Source organism: Canis lupus, chromosome 4 (assembly GCF_048164855.1).
Source record: "Canis lupus baileyi chromosome 4, mCanLup2.hap1, whole genome shotgun sequence".
NCBI lineage: Eukaryota > Metazoa > Chordata > Mammalia > Carnivora > Canidae > Canis > Canis lupus.
In genome coordinates this window covers 28460876-28484135 of record NC_132841.1, presented here as the reverse complement: position 1 = coordinate 28484135, position 23260 = coordinate 28460876, and the positions used below count along the sequence as shown (strand labels likewise).

The 23260-nt window shown below is 54.0% G+C and overlaps 1 protein-coding gene across 6 annotated transcripts in view; it reads left to right on the top strand.

Moving 5' to 3' along the window:
* DLG5 (discs large MAGUK scaffold protein 5) overlaps window positions 1–23260 on the top strand; it is a 119384-nt gene that overhangs the window by 37158 nt on the left and 58966 nt on the right. For 4 of the 6 annotated variants that reach the window (XM_072823753.1, XM_072823750.1, XM_072823749.1 and 1 more), the window contains exons 2-3: window positions 11335–11403; window positions 22474–22636. In XM_072823753.1, coding sequence (XP_072679854.1) covers window positions 11335–11403; window positions 22474–22636 — 232 coding nt within the window. The remainder of the gene's footprint in view (window positions 1–11334; window positions 11404–22473; window positions 22637–23260) is intronic. The other 2 variants (XM_072823752.1, XM_072823751.1) reach the window with 1 other exon arrangement.

Sequence of the window (23260 nt, the reverse complement as noted above, 5' to 3'; positions counted from 1 at the left end):
TTCAAGTATTCAAGTCATTTGCCCCCCCCCCCCTTTTTTGAGAGCAAGAGAGGGAGGGAGGGAGGGGCACCTGGGGGTGGCTCAGTTGGCTAAGTAAGCATCTGTCTTCAGCTCAGGTCATGATCTTAGGGTCCTGCAATTGACCTCCACAGCAGGCTCCCTGCTCAGTCTGCTTCTTCCTCTTCTGCTTGCCTCCCTCCCCATTCATGCCCTCTCTCACTCTCTTAAATAAATAAAATCAGAGAGAGAGAGAGAGAGAGAGCTGGAGGTAGGAGAGGGACAGAGGAGAGCAAGACTCTTAAGCAGGTTCCATGCTCAACAAGGAGCCTGACTTGGGCTTCGGGGCTCAGTCTCACGACCCTGAGATCAGACCTGAGCCAAAACCAGGAGTCAGATGCTTAACAGACTGAGCCACCCAGGCATCCCTCATTTGCCTATTTTTGAATCCGATTTTTTGTTTTTTGTTTTTTAGTTATTTATTCATGAGAGACACACAGACAGGCAGACAGAGGCAGAGGGAGAAAAAGGCTCCATGCGGGGAGCCCCATGCAGGACTCGATCCCACAACCACGGGGTCACGACCTGTGCTGAAGGCAAACACTCAACCACTAAGCTGCCCAGGCGTCCCAGAGAGAGAGAGAGAGAACTTTGTTTTACGAGTTCTCTATATATTCTGATATAATCCTTTGTCATATATGTGACTTGTAAATATTTTCTCCCATTCTGTGGGCTGCCTTTTCACTCTGTTGGTAGCACCTTTCAATGTGTAAAATTCTTAAGTTTTCATAAAACCCATTGTGTCTTTCTCTTTTTGTTGCCCATGTCTTTGGTGTGATATCTAATCATTGCCAAATTCAATGTCATGAAGCCCTATATTTTATTATAAGAGTTTTTTTTTTTAATTTTTTATTTATTTATGATAGTCACAGAGAGAGAGAGAGAGAGGCAGAGACACAGGCAGAGGGAAAAGCAGGCCCCATGCACCGGGAGCCCGGTTTTTCTGTTTCTGCAAAAAAGTTCATTGGGATTCTGATAGGGATTGTGTTGAGTCTGTGGACCCTGTTGGGTAACACTGGCATTCTGACAAAGCCCTTACTTTTTATTCATTTCCTTGTGTTTGTTGTTGCAGTGTGGTGTTTTGAGTAAGTACTGGAAAAGGAGGACTTTCTGGAAGAGAAGAGGCTGGCAGTGAAGAGAAGGAGTGAAGGCGACTGGGGAACAATGCACAATGTCAGGGAGCAGGGGACCTTGGGTCTCTGGGGCAGGTTCGCATTTGTGAGCAGTTTCTTTCCAGTTTACAAAGCACTTTCAGTGTCTTTTATTTTATTTGCTGGCACAACAATCTGTGAGATACAGATAAAGACTTCTTACAGCTCCGGTGTATAGATGAAGATACTGAGGCTCAGGAAGATAATTTGACCCTTTAGTAGGTGACCAACCCAGGGAGAGCCCAGATCCATCCAGCTCCTGACCCTGTGCCCTTTGTCCGGTGCACTGTGCACTCAACGTGGCAGGGATCTTGGTAGGTTCAAACTCAGCAGGAATGTTGTGTGGAGGGGGAGGTAAGCGGTTCTCCATGGTCTCCGAGTCCTGGGGACCCAGCTTGCTGGTCAGTAGTTTTCAAGGCACCATGCAAAGCCGACAGGGAGGGTGCTGTTGATGCTGCTGAAGGGAAGGAGGCAGAGGCAGCAGCTCGTCGCTGGTGAGAGCAAGACGTTTCCTCTCTGGCCTTTGTGGGCTGAGTGTCCCTGAGCTGTGCGGCCTGGGTGTCACGCCCTTGCCTACTCTGCCACTTGTGCCTGAGACCTGGGCTCTTCCCAGAGCCATCATTCCCTCTGGCTGACTCTTCTGTGTACCCTGATCTGAGATTAATGGGCAATGGCCATTTGGAGGATGACGTGGGATGAAGGGGACGGTGGGAGGGAGACATTTTGCCGACTTTGGCATTCAGTGTGAGCACTAGAGCCTTGAGCAGGTTCCCCAAACCCCGCTGGTTCATACTGTTTGCTGCCTTCTAAGTCAGGATGGAAATGTCTATCTGGCTCATTCCAGAGATGGTGGTGGTCTCCCTTGGGTGGCCAGAGGAGTGACCAGGTTGGGGGCGTTGAAGCCAGGAGCAGAGGACAAGGCTGGCAGCTGAGGTGTGGCAGAGATGACTGGAACCATATTTCTCTTACTTCTCTTCTTCCCTCCTGCTGTTGTAAGGATAACCTTGGCCACAGTGCCAGATGCTGGCTGATACGCTGCTCTCTGGCATTGCCCCCCAGTTTCTGACTTGTCAGTTGTGACTCCTAGGTGTGTTGTCAGGGGTTGGCTGCTCACACCCTCTGCTGTCCACTGGATCAAGGAACTGGTGAGTTTTGTCTCTTCTGATCTTGGTGGAAAGGAAGTAATCCAGGGCTAGTGGTAAGATCCACCGCTTAGTGGCTTTGTGGATGTGGGTGAGTTACTGAGCCTCTCTGAGCCTGCATTCACCATTCATTCATTCATTTATTCATTTGAGAGACAAAGAGCACAAGCAGGGGCAGAGCCTGAGGGAGAGGGAGAAGCAGATTCCCTACTGAGCTGGGAGCCTGATGTGGGGCTTGTTGATCCCAGGACCTGGAGATCATGAGCGGAGCTGAAGGCAGATACTTAACCATCTGGGCCACCCAGGTGCCCCATGCATCTCACCATTTAGAAAACAAGTTAAGAATCCATTTTTCACAGTGTTGGGATGATTAAATGAAACAAGCCATATAAATAGTACCTTCGTCGTGACAAGTACTTAATAAATATTAGCCGCTATGAGCAGTCAGAGTGTGGTTGTTAGTACTCTCAAGAAAAGCTTGAGCCCAAACCTGTAAGGTGCCTCGTGCTTCTTGGTGGCTTTCCCTGTCCCTCTGACATGTTTCCATCAGTCCCTTTGATCCCCAGGGAGGAGGTGGAGTGCAGGTACAGTTTGCACTTGCTCTTCCTCTCCCTGAAACAATCTTTTTTCAGCACTCTGCACTTCCTTCAGGTCTCTGTTCAAATGTCACCTCAGAGAGAGCCCCCCCACATTGTACCACAATAGCCACCTCTCCACCCCACCCTGTCACCCGCCCTCTGTTTTACTATGCTGTATTTTTCTTCATAGCATTTCTGACTTGATGTAGTTTGCATTTGTTTATTGGTTTAGTCCTCTTCTTCCACCCTGGCTCCTGTGAGCTCCATGAGAGCCGGGACTCTGTCTCTCATCCTCTGCTGCACCCCCAGGACCTCCTAGCACAGCGCTCGCTGAGAGGCTGGTGAATGAATTGGCTCTGTGTTTCCCCAGGGCAGACATGCCTACCAAGGGGTGGTGCCTAGTGCGGAGCGCCCTCGCTCCATCTCTTGAGGTGTGCTGACTGGTGCCCGTGTGTAGGTAGGTGGTAGTGAGGATGCTGAGGAGGTCGGGGCGGGCTGGAGGTGTGCCAGGCACACAGCAAGTGCTCTGGCTTGTTCCATGTGACTCAGAACATGAGACCTGCAAGGAAGGCCAGCGATGGATGGGAGTTGGCCATGGCCAGACAGAATGATGGAAGAGGGCAAAGGGGGCCTTTTTTTTTTTTTTTTTTTTAAGATTTTACTTATTTATATTAGAGAGAGGGAGAGCACGAAGGGGGCACTGGGCAGAAGGAGAAGCAGACTCCCCCACTGGGCAGGGATTCCGCCTTGGGGCTCAATCTCAGGACCCCAGGATCCTGACCGGAGCCAGAGACAGATGCTTAACCCACTGGGCCACTCACGTGCCCCGGGGTGCCTCCTTATCCCAGACACGAAGAAAACAAAGGCACAGGGCTGTATTCAGGTACTGGGAGGGCACAACCCGGTGGAGGGGAGGCAGCAGTAATGAGAGCTAGGGTTTATGGAGTGCTTGCCCTGTGCCCGGCTCTGCCCTCGGGGCGTTACCTCTCTTTACTCATTTGGCTCATACCCATCATTCTTCCTGCTTTATAAACCGAGATATGAGGCACAAAAAGTGGAAACCACTTGCCCAGGACCACACAGCGCTTGTGTCGACCCCGGCAGTGGTGCAGGGCAGCGCGCTCCAGGTGTGGTCTCTAGAGGAGGGAGCCTCTTCTCCCTTTACTGAGAAGTGGAGACGGAGTCCCAGTCGAGAGTGGGAGGGAACTGGCTGTGCCCCGGGCCTTGCAGAGAGCTGCTTCGTGCCCGTTGGGACTCGTGGTGCTGGCTAGAAGTTTATTCCAGGGCAGATGTGCCGCAGCGAGCTGTCCATCTGCGGCACCGTGGGGGCTCGGCTGCCCCACGGGTGAGCTGCTCTGGTTTCCTGTGCCCTCTTGCTGGGTCCTCCCTGTTGCTATGACAAGGCCACGAGCTGTGGTTTAGGGGATGCTGATTGGGCTCCGTCACGCTTGTTGGTGGAATCATTGCATTTAGTAGGAGACTCTTAACACCTGTCCTGATCCTCCCCCTGGCCCCATAAAGACTAGCCTCCCAGGGAGCCCAGCAGACCCTGCTTCGGGCCACGTCCTCGGTGCAGAACTGTAACCCAGCCCCTTTGGGTGATGACAGAAGAAAACGGCTTGTTTTAGTGACAGAAAGCCAGAAGTGAGAGGTGTTCCCACCTGGTGCCAGGTTGTGATGGTCCCAGTTCCTCCCAGTATTCCCATCCTGGAGCTTAACCTCTGACAGCAGGATGACGAAGAAGGCCTCCAGGAGCCTTTCCCAGCTGATGAGGGGAAACAAGCTCTCTGACGGCTGTTTTTAATCTCTGGAAACTCAGCAAACTTCCATCATCTTGCGCCTTGGGGGCGGGGAGGACTCAGGGCCTGACAGGGAGAGAAAGGATCCTTAATCTTACTGAGTGATCGGTTCCCGGCATGCGTGTGTTTTTTTTTTTTTTTTTTTTTTTTTGCGTGTGTTGTTTTGCCTACCTTTTCTGACTTTAGCTTTTGGGGCAGTTGTGGTGGGAGATGGGGCTGTGGATCACAGATGACAGCACTGACAGTCTGGGAGCTTCCTCAGGGTGTAGCTCAGTTCATCATCTCACAGATGATTCCAGAGTCCAGTGGGAGGGGGTCAAGGAATGAGCTGAGAGCCCCGCAGGCACCCTTCACCCCCCCCCAACCCCGCACTTCTCATTTGCACACTTAGCTTTCCGCTTAGCTAGGAAACGGAACACCCCCTTTCACCTCTGAAGGATGGGCTACTGGTTCATTTCACGTCCTCAAAAAGGGAGAAATAAGCACCCTTACTATGATATTTTAGCAAGTTTTTTTTTTTTTTTTTAAGATCTTATTGATTTATTTGACAGAGCGTGAGAGAACACGAGCAGGGGCGAGGAGCACAGGGAGAGGGAGAAGCAGGCTCCCCGCTGAGCAGGGAGTCACATGTGGGGCTCGATCCCAGGATGCTGAGATCATGACCTGAGCTAAAGGCAGACGCTGAACCGATTGAGCCACTCAGGCACCCCAGCAAGTTCGTTATTCTTGTTCCGAACTTTGCAGACACTACTCCAGCTGTATCACTGGGGAGACTAATGCTGTCTTCACTTAACCAACTGGACACTTTGGGGGGTGGATTACGCACACCAGGGCGTGCATCTTCACCTGACCCCTAACAGCAGGCCTTCTGTCTGTGCATGTCAGGGAGAAGGTGATTCCCCTGTCCTGAGGCAGGCATGCGGGTGCAGGAAGCAGGACTTCCTTCACTGCTATGCCGGGCTCTGGCTGCTGCTCCGTTCCGGGACCGTGGTCACCCCATACCTCTCTGACAGGCTGGGGCTTGACAGCCTCCTAGTTTGGGTCTCAGTGTCCACAGCCTTGGGCCATATTTTTAAAGGGAAGGCAGCTGAGGCCCTGGGGAGGGGCGTGACTGCACTGACTTGTGATTTTGCAAGAGGGGTCTCAGCAGCGGGGGGGTGGGGGGGTACCCTGCCAGCAGCTCCTGTGGTCCTCAGAAACGGGGAGGTTCTCTGCACAGCACACTGCACTCCTCACACTCTTGCCTCCTTCCTCATGTCTCCAACTCCCAGAGTCGGTGCCTCTTGCATGAGGGTCCCTGAGCCCTGGGACCTGCCTCTGCCCTGGGCATGGGCATGGGTGTTGGGGCGGGCTGGAAGCAGCAGTGTATGTCAGGGTCATGGAGCTGTGGCTCCTCTCTTTCTCTTTTTTCCCAGGTTTAGCCCCCATCCCTGGCTCAGCAGTGCCATCTCAACAATGCCAGATGAGTGTCCTCTTGGTGGGGGAAGGAGGGCAGAGAGGGATCAAGCCCCTTCTGGGGGTGGGAGGGATCCAGGCTGGAGGGCCCCGGGCAGGGCTGGCTCTGTTCTGAGACTTTCCACTTGCACAGGGGGACAGGCTCTGCCTGTGTTTCTTCCAGGCTGAGTTGGCTTCTCAGGTGCTTGTCAAGGTCACTATCCTCCAGGGCCAGTGCCAGGCTGCTTCCTCCATGAAGCCTCCCCTGACTGTCCTTCCTTCTTCAGAGCCGGGCAGCAGTGTTGGGCCTAGGGATCAAGAGTGCAGCCTTTGGGTTAAACTGGGCTTGTATCTTGTCATTCCCTTACTGGTTCTATATCAAGACCTTAAGCAAGTTTCTTAATTATCCTAACCCTTAGTTTTCTCCTCTGTAAAATGGGCCTGTTGACAGCCTCAGGGTTGTTTTAGGAGTTTACTGAGACAATGCATGCCAAGTGCTTAGCACAACTTGACACTTAGTAGTGCTCAGTGTCTATGAGCTGCTATTGTTATTGTTGTTATTATTATTATTATTATTATTATTATTAGTGAGTTCCCTGTAGTCTGGCAGCCTGTCAGCCTGTACCGCTTGGCCTTGTCACTGTAGTGCAGCTGTCAGTTTCGCTAGTCAGAGGATTGGGAATGGCAGTGTTGGAAGGTCCGGTTTGCCAATAGTGGCAGCAGCTAGCACTTGGAGCACTGGCTGTGCAGGTGCTGTTTCAGGCCCTGTTCACATCAGCTCCGTAGCGTCCTCTATTAGGTAAGCACTCCTCCGAGCCCATTACACAGGTATGTGGAGGCAAGGAGGGGCCGAGTGACTCACCTGAAGCACCTGGCCAAGGGGCAGAGTGGGCAGGCTGGCGCCCATGTGGCTGTCCTCGTCGTCACCGCCTCCCTTGACAGCTGAGCGACCCTGGCTCAGAGGGGCAGGGACTACTGCCGAGGTTGCCCAGCAGCTGGGGAGCCTCTTGAGCCCCTGGCTGGCCTTTTCCCAGGCCTGGCCCCGGGGGCCTCGTGGGGCTCAGGCTCGTGTCAGGAGCCTGATGGGCACATGCAGGTCAAGGGAGCGCTGGGGTGCTGTCAGCCATCTGTGCCCGGCCGTGGTTCCTCAGGGGTGAGCTGGGGGGGGGGGTGGGCTCCAGGGCGGGGCAGGTAGCTTAGTGGTGACAGCGCCTCCCGACCAGAGCCCCCGGGCACAGCCGCCGGCCTTCGCAGGTGCCCGGTGAGCAGAGCGGGGTGGGCGCGGCGGGCAGCGCTGGGAGGAGGCCCGTGGGCAGGCCCTAGGCTGGCAGAGGTGCCCTGGATCCTAGTGTCCCTGGGAGGAAGCGTGAGCCAGCGGGGCCCGTACGAGCTCCAGGTGAGGGGAGCCAAGCGCAGGCTGCGGGAGGCGGCCTTGGAGGACTGGGCCATTCCGCTATTGCTCGGGTGATTTTACTGGAAGTTCTTTTGAAGTGGTCTCGGTGACCCACTGGGGCTGAGTCACAGAGTAAACGCAATTAGCAGGGGCTGGGCTCTTGGGAAGGATGTAGAGCTTGCGTGGGTCTGTTTGTGGCTCTCGGGGCCCCTGCCGTCGCCTGCACTGGCTCCCACAGCTCCCGGCAGCCTTCGGGCCCTGCCTGCTGCCCCACGTCTCCTCTGTGTGCTGGGGCGTTAGAGCGGCAGAGTCCCAGGCCCCCCTCGCCTGCCCACATCGGAACCCATCCTCTGCTCGGGTCTCCCCGGTAGTCCCTGTGCCAGTAGAGGCCTCCCTCGTGTCCCTCTCTGGTTACGCGTCCATGCTCTGCTCTCCTTTCCTGGACGTGTTTCCAGATCATCTGACTTCTGGGTCCTCTGAGGACCTGTGCACAGGCTTGCCTGAGTTTGTGGGAGCGCCCTGAGTGGCAGCGCCCTGCTGTCCTGTGGGGGTGTGGGAGGGCCCATGGGGGCGTGGGCAGTGCCAGAAGGGGAGCCGCGCCGATTCTACAGGCCTCGGCAGTCTGGGCCTCTCCGCCAGGTGGAGCATGTGCCTTAGGCTTCAGGGCACATGGGGTGCAGGTGCCTTCATGGGGGGCTGAGTGGTGCCTTTGAGATGAGACTCCTGTTGGCCTCCAGATTCGATTGTGAAACCCCAGAGGTAGATGACGCCCGACACCCGCCCTTCAGAAGCCACCGGCTTTGAAAGGACACCGCGTGACTCTGGGAGGAGAGTGACTCCTCTTGCCTTTTCCCGACATCCTGACCACATAGGCTTTTTAAGACAACAATAGTAGCAGAGACAAAGCATGACCAAGACAAACGTCGTCTTTGGGCCTTTTTCTCCTCCTCTGAATGACGTCTGAGGCCCTGGGAACGTTGTAAAAACTGGGCCCCATCCAATTTTGATCCCTCCCTGCCATTCCCCAGCGCCTAGGAGCCCTGCCAGCCGACTCGGGGGCGGAGATGCCCAGAGATGCAGATAGAGATGTCACGCCGCCCCCAGGTCATGCCCCAGAACCTCGGCAGGACTTCGGGGACTGGAAGAACAGTGTGTGGTTGGCCAGTTGACTCCCCCAGCCAGGGAGGGAGATGGGGCGGAGAGAGACAAGGATGTCTGCCAAGTTTAATTAACAGTGGAAACTGGCCATGGGGGAGGAGAGAGACGACTTGATGAGGAGGGGTGCTTTACTGGAAGATGGGGCTCTGCTGGTGCCAGTAGTGAGGGAGAAGCAGGGCGTTCCCGCAGGGAACGGCGGTGCCGCCAGCGCGATCGGGGCCCGGCTCGGATCTGGGGGTGTGAGTGGGAGGGTTTAGTTGTGTCTCCTTTTCCAAGGAGGCATCTTTCGAAAATAATCCACCAACATACCGGCTGGCTAGCCTTCCATTAACGTAAAGAAAAAAATAATTAAGAAACCGTCCATTGAATTGAGGAAATCGGCGTTGCGTTGACGTGTTTGTCCTTGAAGACACCAACGGAGTGCCTGAATCGTATCCGACCTTACTTCACGGGTCCTTATGCAATGCTTACTGTTTATGGTATGGGAAGAGAGAGGATTTGAGAAATTCGTGGCACTCATTGTTTTATTGAGACAAAAATGCAGAAATGTTGAATGGACAGCACAATGAATCGTGTGGGCCGAACATGAAATACAGGAGGTATTTCGTTGAATGTTGCTATTCATTTTTTTTGGTGGGATCAAGGAATTTCAGGGCTGCATGGGATTTTCTGGTTCCTTCTCCCTTGGAGTGATGGGCAGAACCCTCCTGAGGCCTCCCTGCCAGGTGGGCGTGGGGCCTCCGTGAAGTGAGTGAGGGCGTGTGTTGAGGGGGCCCCGCCCTCCCCAGCTCTCTTGAGACCTAGCCAGCCCTGACCGTTGGGTGCCCCCACCCGAGGCTTTCTAGAACACCTGCCTGCCATGTCCAGTCCTGCTGCCAGAGGCTGTATGGCACAAATGGATCCCTTTGACAGCCCCATCTGAAGACCGAGCAGCTGTCTACGCCCTAAGTCATCCTCTTCAGTCCATGCTAAACATCCACAGGTTTTCTTTATTTTAAATAAACTTTTAAGAGCCTTTTAGATTCACAGCAAAATGGAGGGGAAAGCACACATATCCCCCCCTGAGCCGACAGGTGCACAGCTTTGCCCCCTCTCATCATCCCACGCCTCAGTGGTACATTCGTGACGATTGATGAACCCACACTGACACGTCGTTATCACCCAAACGCTGTAGTTTACCTTAGGGTTCACTTGTGGTGTTACACACCCCATGGGTTTGGACAGATACATAATGACATAATACCCACAGGTTCTTAAGAGAGTCTCAGAAAATTTGATAATGAGGCCACCAGTCATGCCTGGCCACTGTCCTAGTTCTCGCCGTTACCAAAGTCCCTTTTCCTTGGTTTTTCTTTTTGTTCTCTGCTTTCATCTCTTTTTCTGGTGGGCATGCCTGCTGGCTCCCCTGCACACCCCCATCTCTTCATCCCTTCACCGTCCCTTCGGAGAGTGTGCAGGTAGACAGTAAGCAGCTGAGTTGTGGTAGGAGAGAAACCTTCAATCTGGCCCCCACGTTTCTGGTCCCGGAGCCCTAGAGCTCATGAGTTCTTGGCTGCTTTTCCACATCAGGGCCCCGAGGCTCGTTCAAAGGCTTTCCTGCAAAAACCCCATCTCTAGTCACCACTCTGCCCGCTGCACACACCTCTTCACTCTGTAGGGCTTTCGGTTCCAAGGGCAAAATACTGCATTCCGGCCGTTGCCTGGATTTCCTTGACCTCCACCTGTGCACGTGGTGCTCTTCTCAGCTCCTGAGGTAGTCTTGGAGGCGGTTCTCCCTCTAACTTGGTGTCACCTGTAGTCACAAGCAAAACATGCCATCAGGGGAGAGTGTGACCCTAAAATAAGACGGGAGAGAGGACCTTACAAGCCGTCGGCTGAAGCTCCGTACAGGCCAGGGAGCAGAGCTCCGGAAAGCAAACGACCTGCTCAGTGTGACCCAGCTCCTCCTGCGTAGACGAGAGCTGGTTTGGAAATGGGGTTTCTTCACCCAGAGGTTACACTGGTGCCCAGGTGGGTAGCCTCCTGGCTTAGAAAATGCTCATGTTCAGACTGAACTGTGGTGTGGTACGGTTGTGCCTCTAACACCAGGAGTTAACATTAAGTGTCGGCCAGAAAAGGGGCACGTGCTGCTCCTTGGCTTTGGTGACAGTAATAAGGGGGCAGTCCCTGACCACATTAGTAAGGACCGAGCTGGAATACATTCAGACCCGAGAGCAGAACAGTCGAGCAAAAAGAACACATAGTTCGTAGATGTGTAACTTCTGCTCTGTCGCTCTCTGCATGGATGCTGGCATCAAACTGATAAAGACCCGGAGGAAATCCCCAGACCCTGTTTTAACCTGGGGCATGTTGCTCCCTTGCTAAGCTCTTCCCCAGTCATCCTAAGGAGAAGCCAACTGATTGGCTCCGACTGTGCGTTAGATAAGTCTCCAGGGCAGGTGAGGTGAGAGGCCCCGCAGAAATACCACAGACTAGACCCTGCTGACCACCCCTGCCTGGCCCCTTACGTCCGACTTCTGGTCACTGACGTCGTGTTGGTTCTCAGTGTGGTGTTGACCGAAGATCAGCTGGCCTGACAGTAGTTTGGGGTTAGTAACAAACGGTCTGTCCTTCTGTCCCCAGGCTCCACCTACAGCGTCTTATCCATCATGCCCTCAGACTCAGAAAGCAGCAGCTCCCTCAGCAGTGTGGGTGAGTACCACCTGGGCACCCCTCCTTCCTGGAGGGCACCGGGCGGGTCGGGCAGCTGGGTGCGAGCCGACGTGGCCCCGAGTCTGGGGGGTGGGAAGTCGGACTCCCCTGTCAGATCATTTGTGGGGCCATCTTCTGTTGATGCCATTCACACCTTCTCCCATCAGCAGGACGTCCTCGTGACGGTGGAGGGCAGGAATCTGGTTCTGGTGTTAGCAGGGAGGCAGGTGCTGGGGGAGGCTGTGTCTCCCCCTTCCCTCTCTTGGTCAGGGCATGGGACTTCTCAGTGAGCTTGTCCCCCCCAACCCCAACCTTGTGCCTCCGTGACCACTGTCCATGAGAATGGCCCCTCTTGGGACTGTCTGTTGTAAGTGGGAACAGCCCCCTGGGCCGCGTGTTGCCTTGGGGACAGGAGTTGCCTGTCCATGTGTTTCCAGAAGCCCATCAACGGTCCTGCCCTCCCTTCACTGGAGACGTCCCGACAGGAAGGTTATCCCGGTCTCCCAGCCCTCCCACACCTCTGTCACCCATCCTGCGTCAGGTGCCTTCTGTTTAACACCCTTGCGTGGTTTCTCACATCCAGATCTGACCCTGATGGACAGAGGGTCGTGGAGTTTCTGTAGTCGGAAGGGCCCCCAGAGGCCATCCGGTCCAGTTATTTTATCTCCTCTGTATAGACAGAGGGGGAGACTGACACTCATGCCGGGGACTCCAGGCCCAGTCCGGGGCTGACCTTTCATGTGTTAACTCGAGGAACACTTAGGGAGCACCTCTGCTGCGCTGGAAGTGGGTTTGGAACGCAGTGGGGAGTAGGGCAGATGTGGTGTCAGGGCTTGTGGGCCTTGGGGTACACGGGGGAGATGGTTTTCTTTTTTTTCTTTTTTCTTTTTTTGGGAGATGGTTTTCTAAGCAAACACGGTGCGTGAGGTCAGTGCAGTCAGGGAGGTACCGGTAGGGGGTGCCGTGCTGTTTCCCAGGGCTGCCGTTACGAAGCGCCTTACACAACACAACTGCATTCGCACACAGTTCTGGAGGCCACACATCTGATGGCCTCAGGGCAGGGTCTGTCCCAGGTTCCTCTCCCTCCTCCGGTGGGGTGTTGGCAATCCTGGGTGGTCCTCGGCTTTTGTGTATCACCCCAGTCTCTGCCTTTGTCTTCACGTTGTGGTGTCCCTGTGTGCGTGTCTGTCTGCACGTCTCCTCTTTAAAAAGGGACACCAGTCCTACTCCAGGATGACCTCGTCTTCACCTGATCACCGGCAAAGACTGTATCTCCAGCGAGGTCACATTCACATTTATAGGGTGGGGGTGTGCGGTGTGAGGATTTCAGGACTTTTGGGAGGACATGGTGCAGCCATCACAGGTTCCGTCATCCCTGTCCAGGGTTCAGGGAGGACTCTTCTGGGACCACAGCTCAGAGCTTCAGTTGTGAGTCCATCACCCCAATGGTGGGGTTGTTGGAATTTCAAACATGAGACTGGCTCCCGGGAAACCCTTGGGAGTGGAGCAGTGACAAGGGGCTTTTTTTTTTTTTTAATTTTTTTGATTTAAAAAAAAAAAGATTTTATTCATTTATGCAGGAGACACACAGAGAGGCAAAGACACTGGCAGAGGGAGAAGCAGGCTCCATGCAGGGAGCCCGATGTGGGACTCGATCCTGGGACCCCGGGATCACGCTGTGAGCTGAAGGCAGATGCTCAACCACTGAGCCACCCAGGTGTCCCGACAAGGGGCTTTTGTAAAACCGAGGTGTTTGGTCCCCGAGTGCCCCTCTCTTGCCTCCTCCATGCCGTATCCTCTCTCGGCTCCCTGTTGCCCCTGGGAACGAGGTACAATTATCTAATAGGTATCTGACAAATTCCTCATTTCAACACTTCAGGGCTTACCGTCTTTCTTTGAGGAACCTTTCTTAGGAAACTTTGCATTAGTCTCTCCAAAGTGAGAGGTATTAACTTAAACCACAGCAACTATTGTTACCAGTGGAATTTTAAGCAGGAGTAGGAAGGTATTTTTTATGCAGCTGGACCTCCGCACTTTCTGGAAGAAGCTTCATGTCAACGACCCACCATTTCGTTCAACCCATACCTGAAGCTGGCTCAGTCTTTGGGGTGGAGTGGTCAGCAGCGTCCCCACACACCTGTCGGCCAGCAGGCAGACAGCAGTGTAGCGCTGCACGTCCTGGAGTAGGCTGGGCCTCAGGTGTCGGTGCCCAGATGTTGAATGCTGAGGGTCTGGGTGCTCCCCTTCAGGTCAGACCCTCTTCAGCTCACCAGGACCCAAGTCTTGCTTCTCTTGTTCTTATGCCAGTGGTTGTCATCGTCCTGGGGGTGAGCGGCCCCACTTCTCAGTGTCCTTGTGGCTGTACCAGCCAGGAGACCTTTGGCTGTCGCAGCTGGGAATACCTGCTCACACCGCCTTCAACAAGAAAGAAACATGTGATCTCACATAGTAAGAAGCTGCTGAGGTTGGGCCGAGTACACTGGGATGTGGCTCTGCGAGCGTCTGCGTGTGTCTTCCCCTCAGGCTGCTGGCAGGGCCTCTGTAGCAGCACTTCCAGCTGTCACATCAAGATCTGGCGGTGTCGGGGGCTGCATGCAGGGTCCCTTATGAGCACCACCAGCCACAGGTGGCTGTTTATTTTCAAATTGATTAAAATGAACTAAAATGAAAATGTCTAGTTTCAACAATAACACGCACAACATTTCAAGGGCTCTCTGGCCACCTGTGGCTCGTGGCTGCTATATTGGACAGAGCACATACAAGGACATCTCTGTTATCGCAAGGATGAAGAGGGTCCTCTAGCGTCTCCTTGGCAGCAAAGCAGCCTTCCGCAGAAATCCCTTGGCAGGGCTCCCCACGCTGACCACAGCTGCGTCACAGGTCTGTGCCCAAAGCAGTGGCTCACGCGGCATGGTCTCTGGACCAGCAACACTCAGGCACCTGTTGGAGATGCAGGTTCCTGAGCCTCACCCCATACCTGTTACATCAGAAGCTCTGAGAGCAGGGTCCAGCATCTACATTTAACAGGCCTCCCGGTCTGAGGTGGGCTGGCCTGACTTCATCCTTGGTGAGGGCACTGGAACGTCTGTGGCTGGTGTGGGCCTGTCCCTTGGCATGGAATGAGCGGTGGGGTCAGCCACGGGGACCACTGTGGCGCGTCCTGGGGAATTCCTCCTGGCTCAGCCTCACCTGATGACAGGTGATGCCCTTTCCCTGCACCGCGGTCCTGGCGGGAGGGGGCCTGTAGTCAGATGGAGACTGGCTGTTCCTGTTGGTTCACGGTCTTTCTGCACGAAGCGAAGGCAAAGCAAGAGCAACGTCTTACAATAAAAAGATCACCTCCGCTCTCCCACGTATGTCTCCTTAACAAACACCATTTGGGGAAAGAATGGCAAGTTACGGTCTGCATGACAGTTGGTAGGGGAAGTCTTGGGTGTTGTGTGCTTTCTGCGAGGCTGGTGCCTGATGGGCTGCCCTGGCTAGTGTTAGGTCTGCAGGTGGCCTGTCCCCTCTCAGCTCTCAGCTTGATGCTGCTAACAGCTCACCACGCTGGAGCTAACCTAGAGTCTTTCTGCTGACACCTTTTCTGGCACTTTTCATCAGCTGAGTGCTGAGGCTTCTTGGAGGCCTCCCCCATCCCATGCAGCCCGTCCGTAGGTAACCTGGCCTGTGCGTAGCCCTCCCGGATCTGCCCCAGGAACACACACTCGTTTCAGGCAGTTGATATTTTTCTTCCCCATTCATCCTGACCTGATTTCTCAGGTGCGTTTTATCTCCCACCTGGGACAACTGGGGAAGTTTTAAGGAGAACAGACATCCTTGAGTAGCATTTATAAAATGAGCTTCAAATTTTATGCAAATTGAAGCAACCAGAGAGGTTTCTTACTAAACTAAGAGGTCTCTTGGCTTGTTGGCAGGAGAAGCAGCTGAAGGGCTTCCTCTGTATCCCAGCGAAGATTCCTTGAAAGCACGGCTTCTGGTTGGCACAGGAAGGTGGGGTGAGTCATCATGGAAGCAGGTTCTGCTCCCGGACTCCTTGTGCCCTCTCACCCTTCCTTTCCTGGGCCTTTGGATCAGGGGCCTGTTTTCTCAGTTCTTCCAAACAATGGGAGCACCTTCTTCTCTTGGGCATGTGCTTGTGCGTGCAGGGTCACAGAGAGCCCTGGCCCCTGCTCTCACAGCAGCCAGGTGTCTCCGTCCGTCCAGGCTGCCAAAACAGAATACCACCAACTGGGCAGCCAGAAAACAACAAACGCTTATTTGTCTCAGTTCTGGAGGCTGGGAATCCAGGATCCAGGCAGATCCCGTGTCCAGTGCGGGCCTGCTAAAGGGTTCACAGATGGCGTCTTCCTGCTGTGTCCTCACGTGGAGAAAAAGGGGAGAGAGCTCTTGGGCTCCTTTTATAAAGGCACTAGTTCCACTCACGTGGCATCTGCTCTCATGAACTAGTCACTTCCCGAAGGCCCTGCCTCCTAATACCACACCTCGAGGCTTAGGATTCCCATTTAGGGATTTTGGCGAGGGGACACCAGCATTCAGACCGTAGCACCAGAGAGGAAAGCGACGACCGGCCTTTGTGCCGAATATAAAACAGAAGGAACCAAATAGCTCAGGGGAGGAGGCAGCTATTTCTGATGCGGGGTGACAGTAAGTTTCAAGGAGGGAGGTGGTCCTTGTGTGAGCCTTCTAGATATGTTGCTTCAGAAGTAGGAGCAGGGGTCCCTGGGTTAAGCGTCTGCTCCCGCCTCAGGTCATGACCCCAGGGCCCCAGGATGGAGCCCTGCATTAGCAGGGAGTCTGCTTCTTGGTTTGCTCTTCCCTCCTGCTTGTGTTCTCTCTTGCTCACTTTCTCTCTCTCAAATAGTAAATAAAATCATTAAAAAAAAAAAAAAAGTAGGAGCAGTGAGGAGGCGATAGGCCATCATCACCGCCTCTCTTGGTTCCGGTTTCTGCAGAGTGAGCAGACCTTGAGTCAAGGATCTGATTTGAGGGCAAGTGCTTTACCTGGACGCGGGGCGTGGCCGCAGCCTGCACCGTCAGTCCTGGGAGGAGCTGGGCCTCCGTCCTGTACTGACTGACCTGGGGGGCCATCCCCACCCCCCGGGCTTCCACAGTTAGGGGAAGGGGCCCTCCCTGCGTGTCGTCTGTGGGCAGTGCCCTTAGCTGTAGTGGCTGCAGGCCAGCCAGTAAAACGGGGGAGGAAAAAGCCCCTCTGGCCAGGGCCAGAGGTTCTCAGACTCGAGCAGGCATCAGAATCACCTGGACAGGAGTGCTGACTCCACTTCCTGGGTTTCGGAATTAGCCCCGAGAGGGACGTTTCTAACAAGTTCGTGACACTACGGTGCTTTCAGAAGCACTGGTTTACGACGAGGAACTGTGTCTCTCCCGATGGCTCTGGCTCTCTTGGGCTGCAGATGAGGGGGGCTTGGTTTTGCTTGCTGCTGCTCCTGACGACCGTGTCCTGCCGCTGCTTTGCTCCTCCCCTGCGAGCCAGGGCCTGGAGGGAGCCAGGGAGCTTACCTGGGCACGGCCCCTCCACCTGCCCACGTCTGACCGGTACCAGTTTCCTCCTCGGCTCTGGCACATGGGCCCACAGGGCTCCGGAGCAGAGCTGTGATTTGTCCAGCTGTAAATAAGACAGCGGGGGCGGCCTTGAGCTGGAGTGCGGTGGCGAGGGAGCTAAGGACACGGGTTTCCGGCCAAGATGACCCAGCTGTCAAGCAGCTCACTAAGCCTCAGTGGTCTGTGGAGGTGGCCGCACCAGCCCTGGTGACCGGGAGGCAGAGCCAGGACTCCTGTGGAGAAAGGGGCCTGCCCTGTCTCCCTGCGGATTCTGCTGCTGCCGACACTCTCACGCCGAGGCCCAGTGACAGATGGCTCTTTGCCCAAAACCCCGGGCCCGTGGCTGCTCTCCTGGCATCTCTAAGGCACCCCCATTTTTGTACCATCTAAGTCCCTTACCCATGAGCCCCATCCTGGACACAGAAAGGAAGAAAGAATCTGCCTTCTTGGAGTGGGTTCCAGAGTGGAAAGAGGAAGGAGTGAAGTCAGGGCGAGTGGACAGTTTTGCTTTTGATTCCCAAAGTACAGCTGTGCAGGGATTGGAGAGTGGAGGGAAGGACGTCTGAGGTTCCTGTGGACAACTCACTTGGGCTTAGTTATTATTTTGCTTGTTATTTTTTTAAAGATTTTATTTATTTATGCATGAGAGACACAGAGAGGCAGAGACAGGCAGAGGGAGAAGCGGGTTCTCCGATGTGGGACTTGATCCCAGGATCACACCCTGAGCTGAAGGCAGATGCTCAACCACTGAGCCACCCAGGCGCCCTTATTTTGCTTGTTTTGTAAGCTATCTGCTGTACCTGCCGTGTCTGATGGGGTGGGAGGCTGGCGGTCCAAGCTCCACCGACGACCACACCACTCCTGGGATGGTGGCTTCTGTTTGGGGCACCACAGGTTTTATTGTTAGCTTAATTTTTTAAGAAGTCATGTCATCGAGGTATAAATTGCATTTAGTAAAACTTCTCCTTTATGTATAGTTCAGTGACTTCTGACAAACTCACATGGTCGTGTAACCACCGCCACAGAAAGATACAGAGCATCTCCCTCAGCCCAAGACATTCCCCTCTGTGACTTTGCACTCAGCCTTTCTTCCCTCCACCCCCACTCCCAGCCCCCAGCAACCATTCATCTCTTTTCTGCCCTATGTTTCCGCCCTTTCTCAGATGTCCTACAAATGGAATCGTATATTTATAGCCTTTTGTGTCTGGCTGCCTTCACTCAGCAGAGGGCTTTCAGACTCCCCAGCTCTCGGGGTCCTGGTGCTTCGTCAGCGGCCATTCCCTTCCCCTGCTGAGTAGTATTCCTTTGGAGGAAGGGGACGTTGCCATTTATCCATTCGCCCTCTGCTTTAAGTGCTTGTGTGCTAGTGTTTGTGGGCACGTAGCTTTTCTTTTCTCGTGTCAGTACCCAGGAGTGGGATTACTGGGTGGTAGTGTAAATGCATGTTTAACTTTATAGAAGACTGCCAGGGGCACCTGGCTGGCTCAGTTGGTCAAGCGTGTGACTCTTGGTCTTGGAGTTGTAGCTTCGAGCCCCAGATTCGGGGCCTAGAGGTTATTTTTCAAAATTAAAAAAATAAAATAAAATAAAAGACTGCCAAAGTGCTTTCTAAAGTGGCCGTGTCATTCCACATTTCCACCTGCGACATTTAGGAATTCGAGTTTCTTCCTTCCCTTGCCAACATTTAGAGTTGTCGCCTTTTCATCTTAGCTTATTCTCACTCGTAGTGATAAAGGGACTTGACAATGGTCTTCAAATACTTTCAGGTCTGTTGTATAGAAGAGGAGTTAGTTACAGGTGTAGGAGCCTTGTGGCCCTTGGGAGCCCATCTAGGTCAGTGGAGGAAGTTGCGGGAGATGGATTCTAACTCTGTACAGAGAATGACTTGATGGGGAGGGATTAGCTGGGCTTTGCTGTAAAGTAGTGAGCTCCCTCCCTGTGGCGGAGTTCCAGCAGCCTCGGCCGCCTTGTGGGGCATTCTAGCAACCAGTTTGGATGGGAGGGCCACATCACCTTCAAAACGTCTTTCAGTCTTGAGGTGCAAGCAAAAAAAGAATAACTTTATTTTTAAAGATGTCATTGATTTATTTGTGAGAGAGGAAGCACGAGCAGGGGGAGGGACAGAGGGAGAGGGAGGAGCAGCCTTCCCGCTGAGCAGGGAACCAGCCTCGGGGCTTGATTCCAGGACCCTGGAATCACGACCTGGATGGAAGCCAGATGCTTAACCGACTGAGCCACCCAGGCGCCCAGAAAAGCTTTATTTTTAACTGACAGGGAATGGAGAGGATTCTCTGCAACACTTATCATTAATCTGGAATGTCCAGGCTTAGCTCATCTTGGGATTCTTCTTGAGGTGCCCTGTGGTCCTGCTCTGCCCCCCACCTTCCTAACTGTGGCATTTCCTACTTCAGACAGTCTGCTGTGTGATGGCTTCTCAGACCTGGGCGGCCTTCTTTGTATGTCTCAGGCATGTTCAGACCTAACGGGAGGCGGCGTAACGTCGTGGTTGAGGCCCTGGCTTTGGAACTGGAGCCATGTGTGCTTGGGGTGCACCATTTTCTTGGCTGTGCCATCCTTTTCGATGTCAGTTTCTCACGGGATGGTCAGAGCACGTACCTGGGAGGGTGCTGTGGGCGTTCATCAGGTACAGAGTGCACTTAGCTCAGAAACCAGCACCTGGGTTATGCTGGGCAATGTCCGCACTCCTTTCATTGTCTGAATGCTAGGCTCCCCCAGGTCCTCATACCTGCAGAGCCAGTGTCCTCATCCTGCCAGAGGCTGGGACACAAGGCCCTGGCTGTGTGTGGTGACAGATCTGATGAGCCCAGTTTCTGTCCTGCTCCTTCTCCTTCTCCCTTCAGCTTCCTTAACAGCCAAGGAACGGATGCATCTTCCTGTTGCCTTGTTCGCAAAATAGGGGGAAAATTCTTTCTCTGGTGGTGCTTTTCATTTCTGAAACTCTCAAGCTGATGTTTCTGTAATACTTCTGGGCTTGATTATAGCAAGAGCACCTGCTCTCAAAGCACGGCTCACGTGCTGTCCCTGAGGCCCTTTCAGGGGGCTGGTGAGGTCAAAGCTGTTATCATAATGATACTGAGATGCCGCTTGCCTTTTCCACTATCATCCTCTCACAGACTTTGCTGTAGAGCAGACTTTTCTACAGGTTCACCCATCATGTGTGATGCTGCACAGGTGGAGACTCTAGCTATCTCTCTTAAGCCAGAAGTCAACAGCATTGTAAAGATGCAAAGTGATGCCACTTTTTAATATTTTTAAAGTGGGCTGTACTGCATAGTGTGGAGCCCAATATGAGGCTTGAACTCATGACCCTGAGATCATGACCTGAGCTACGATCAAGAGTCAGATGCTCAATTGAGCGACCCAGGCTCCCCGATGCCACTCTCTTGCTATGTTTTTTGTTTTGTGACGGAAAGGTTAATTTTCATTTTAAAAAAAAAAAAAAACTTACGTGGACATGTAGTGGATTTTTGGTTATTTTAAAATTAGCAGATATTTTAGGGACGCCTGGGTGGCTCAGTGGTTGAGCGTCTGCCTTTGGCTCAGGGCGAGATCCCGGGGTCCCGGAATCGAATCCTGCATCAGGCTCCGTGCATGGAGCCTGCTTCTCCCTCTGCCTGTGTCTCTGCCTCTCAGTGTGTCTATCATGAATAAATAAATAAAATTTTTAAAAAATAGTAGATATTTAAAATTTTTTAATTTTAATTTCTAATCTAGTAGAGATCATTAGATACTTGTAAGCCATGTAAACAAAAGCTCTTAGGAATCCTCATTTTAAGATCATAAAGAGGTCCTAAGTCAAAAAGTTTGCAGACCTTTAGGTTATGACCTTGGTCTCTAGGGTCACTTTTCAGAGAGCCAGCTAAATTCCTGCAGCTTGGATGGCAGGGTCAACCTGGCCTTGGGTTAAGGCTCATCTGCCCGAAGAGGAAGAAGTGACACAGCCTGCACAGCTGTAACCAGCTGCTTTCCAGAACTCCGGGGGCAGGGCTGAGGGTCCAGGGTCTTTTGGGGGGAAGGTGAGGGAAGGCTTCTCAGGCTGTGGAGTAGGACGGTGTGGGGGGCGGGGGAGATACTGGTGGGCAGTGCTGGTCCTGGACCCCTCGTCAGAGGGCATTCTGACCCAGAGGCCTGGCCTGAAGCCTGGGAATCCTGGTTGTTACAGTCATGGTGGTTTTACAATAACATGCACTTTTGAGGGGACTAGATTCAGTGGTTGGGCTCCCCACTTGGGAGAATGCTGAACTGAGAGGTGGGGGCTCCTACCTCACGCCGCCTTCTAGCCCGTCCCTCAGCACTGCAGAAGTCCCCATCTTCCCTGACACTCCGGGAGGATGCGGGGCCACACCTGAGTGTCCATCTTTTCTTTTGGGGGATACTTGGCTTGCATAAGTAGTCAGCCAATAAGGATCAGCTGGAGGGGGGGCTGGTGTCAGGATGGCACAGGGTCAGAAGACCTGCTTCTTGCCCTCCGCACATTCTAGGGCTGCTGGGGAGACAGGCACTGTACTCCCTGGGGTGAATCAGCCTCCCAGGTTACGTCCATCAAAGGAGATGGCTGCTGTGAGTTCCTGGGACCCTGCCGAGCATCTCCGAGGGTTAGCGGATATCCCAGGTGAATGTGTGGACAGAATTAAATATAAAAGCATCACAGATTTTGTCTCTGCCTCCTGGCCATTTGAGTGAGATGCTTTCTTCTTAGAAAAGGATTTAGATCTTGTCAGAGGTGCTAGTGGTGATCACTGTTCCTTAGTTATAGCATGGGCTTTCCTTTGAGACAGTCTTGGGTATAGGTGATGAGGGCCTGGGCAGACAGAAGCCCCAGGATGTCCCTACATCATGTCACACCGACCTTAACCATGGTCGGCTGTCCCTGAGCGCCTTCTCCGAAGCCCACACGCCTGGGCTGGCTGGGGCAGGTCCTCCGGGCATTTGGAGAGGTTGGAGAAGGGAGGTGTGTAGTGTTCAGCCCTGGTTGGGGGCGGGGACGGGAACTCAGACCTTGGGGCTCAGCTTCAGAGCCAGCGGCCTTGGGCCTCAGAAGCTTCCCTGGCTCCCACCTGTCCCTTCCTCCTCAGGCTGTGGATCCCGTTCTGCTCAGGCCGTAAGTTGCCTCTTCGTGCCCAGGGGTTGCAGATAGTTGCTGTTTCCAGACCAGGCAAAGATGCGCAGATCAGGGCCCAAAGGGTTCCATCGTGGAGCTGTCAAAGTGGCTGGGAAGAGAGTGGGGGTTCCCAGTCAAGGCCAGCAGAGGGTGGTGGATGATGCTTGGGGGCTGGAGCAGATGGCCTGGGCTCAGGTCTCAGCCCTCCCACCCCCACCCCGTTACTCCTGACCTGGGCTCATCTGAAGGGCAGTCGCTGCAGGACCCACCTCGTAGGGTTGTTGGGTGCAGCTGACGCAGGCCAGGGGCTCAGAGCAGTGCCCGGCAGCCTGGGTGAGTACTATCTAAATGTGAGTTCACTTTAATATTTATGTCCCCCTGGCCAGGTACCACCGGGAAGGCGCCATCCCCGCCACCCCTCCTCACCGACCGACAGGTGAATGAGAAGGTGGAGAACCTCTCCATTCAGTTGCGGCTGATGACCCGAGAGAGGAATGAACTGCGGAAGCGCCTGGCCTTCGCGACCCACGGGACGACCTTTGATAAGAGGTAGTGACCACACCTGCTTCCCTGCCCAGGCCTGATGGACAAGGGCTGCTCTCCTGATGCCATCACGCCACCACCCCTCACCCCTTAGACACTCATCCTTATCTCCCGGGGGTCCGTGCTATGCTGCCAAGGTGGCTGTATGCTCACTGCCCCCCTCACTTTGAAATGCTCTCCCAGCAGCCCTGGATGAGGGGAGGGGGCGCAGGCCGCTTATGCTTCCTCTGAGCTGAATTGGAGCCTGTGGCCTGAGTCACACACGCAGAGATTGAGAGGTGTGGGTGTGTCTGTCATATATTCATCCTCTGTGGATGATGATTTGGTGGGTGGTTTTGACAGCAGCTCGCAGGGCCTGGTCCCACTCTGGTGCCTCCTCACGGGTTAGTTGGGTGGCCTCGGGCTTATCACTGCGCTTCTCTAGGCCTCTGTCTTCCAGCACCAGGACAGTATGCTTCCTCATTGTCCTCGTCTGCTGCCTGTATGCAGCCCCTGCCCTGATGGAGATAGTCGTCCCATTGCTGAGCCCTTGACCCGCCTGGCTGTGTGCGTGCATGTGTGTGCACGTCTGTGCGTGTGTCTGTGCATGCACGTGTGCCACCCCTCCTCACTGTTAAATGGATCGTGACA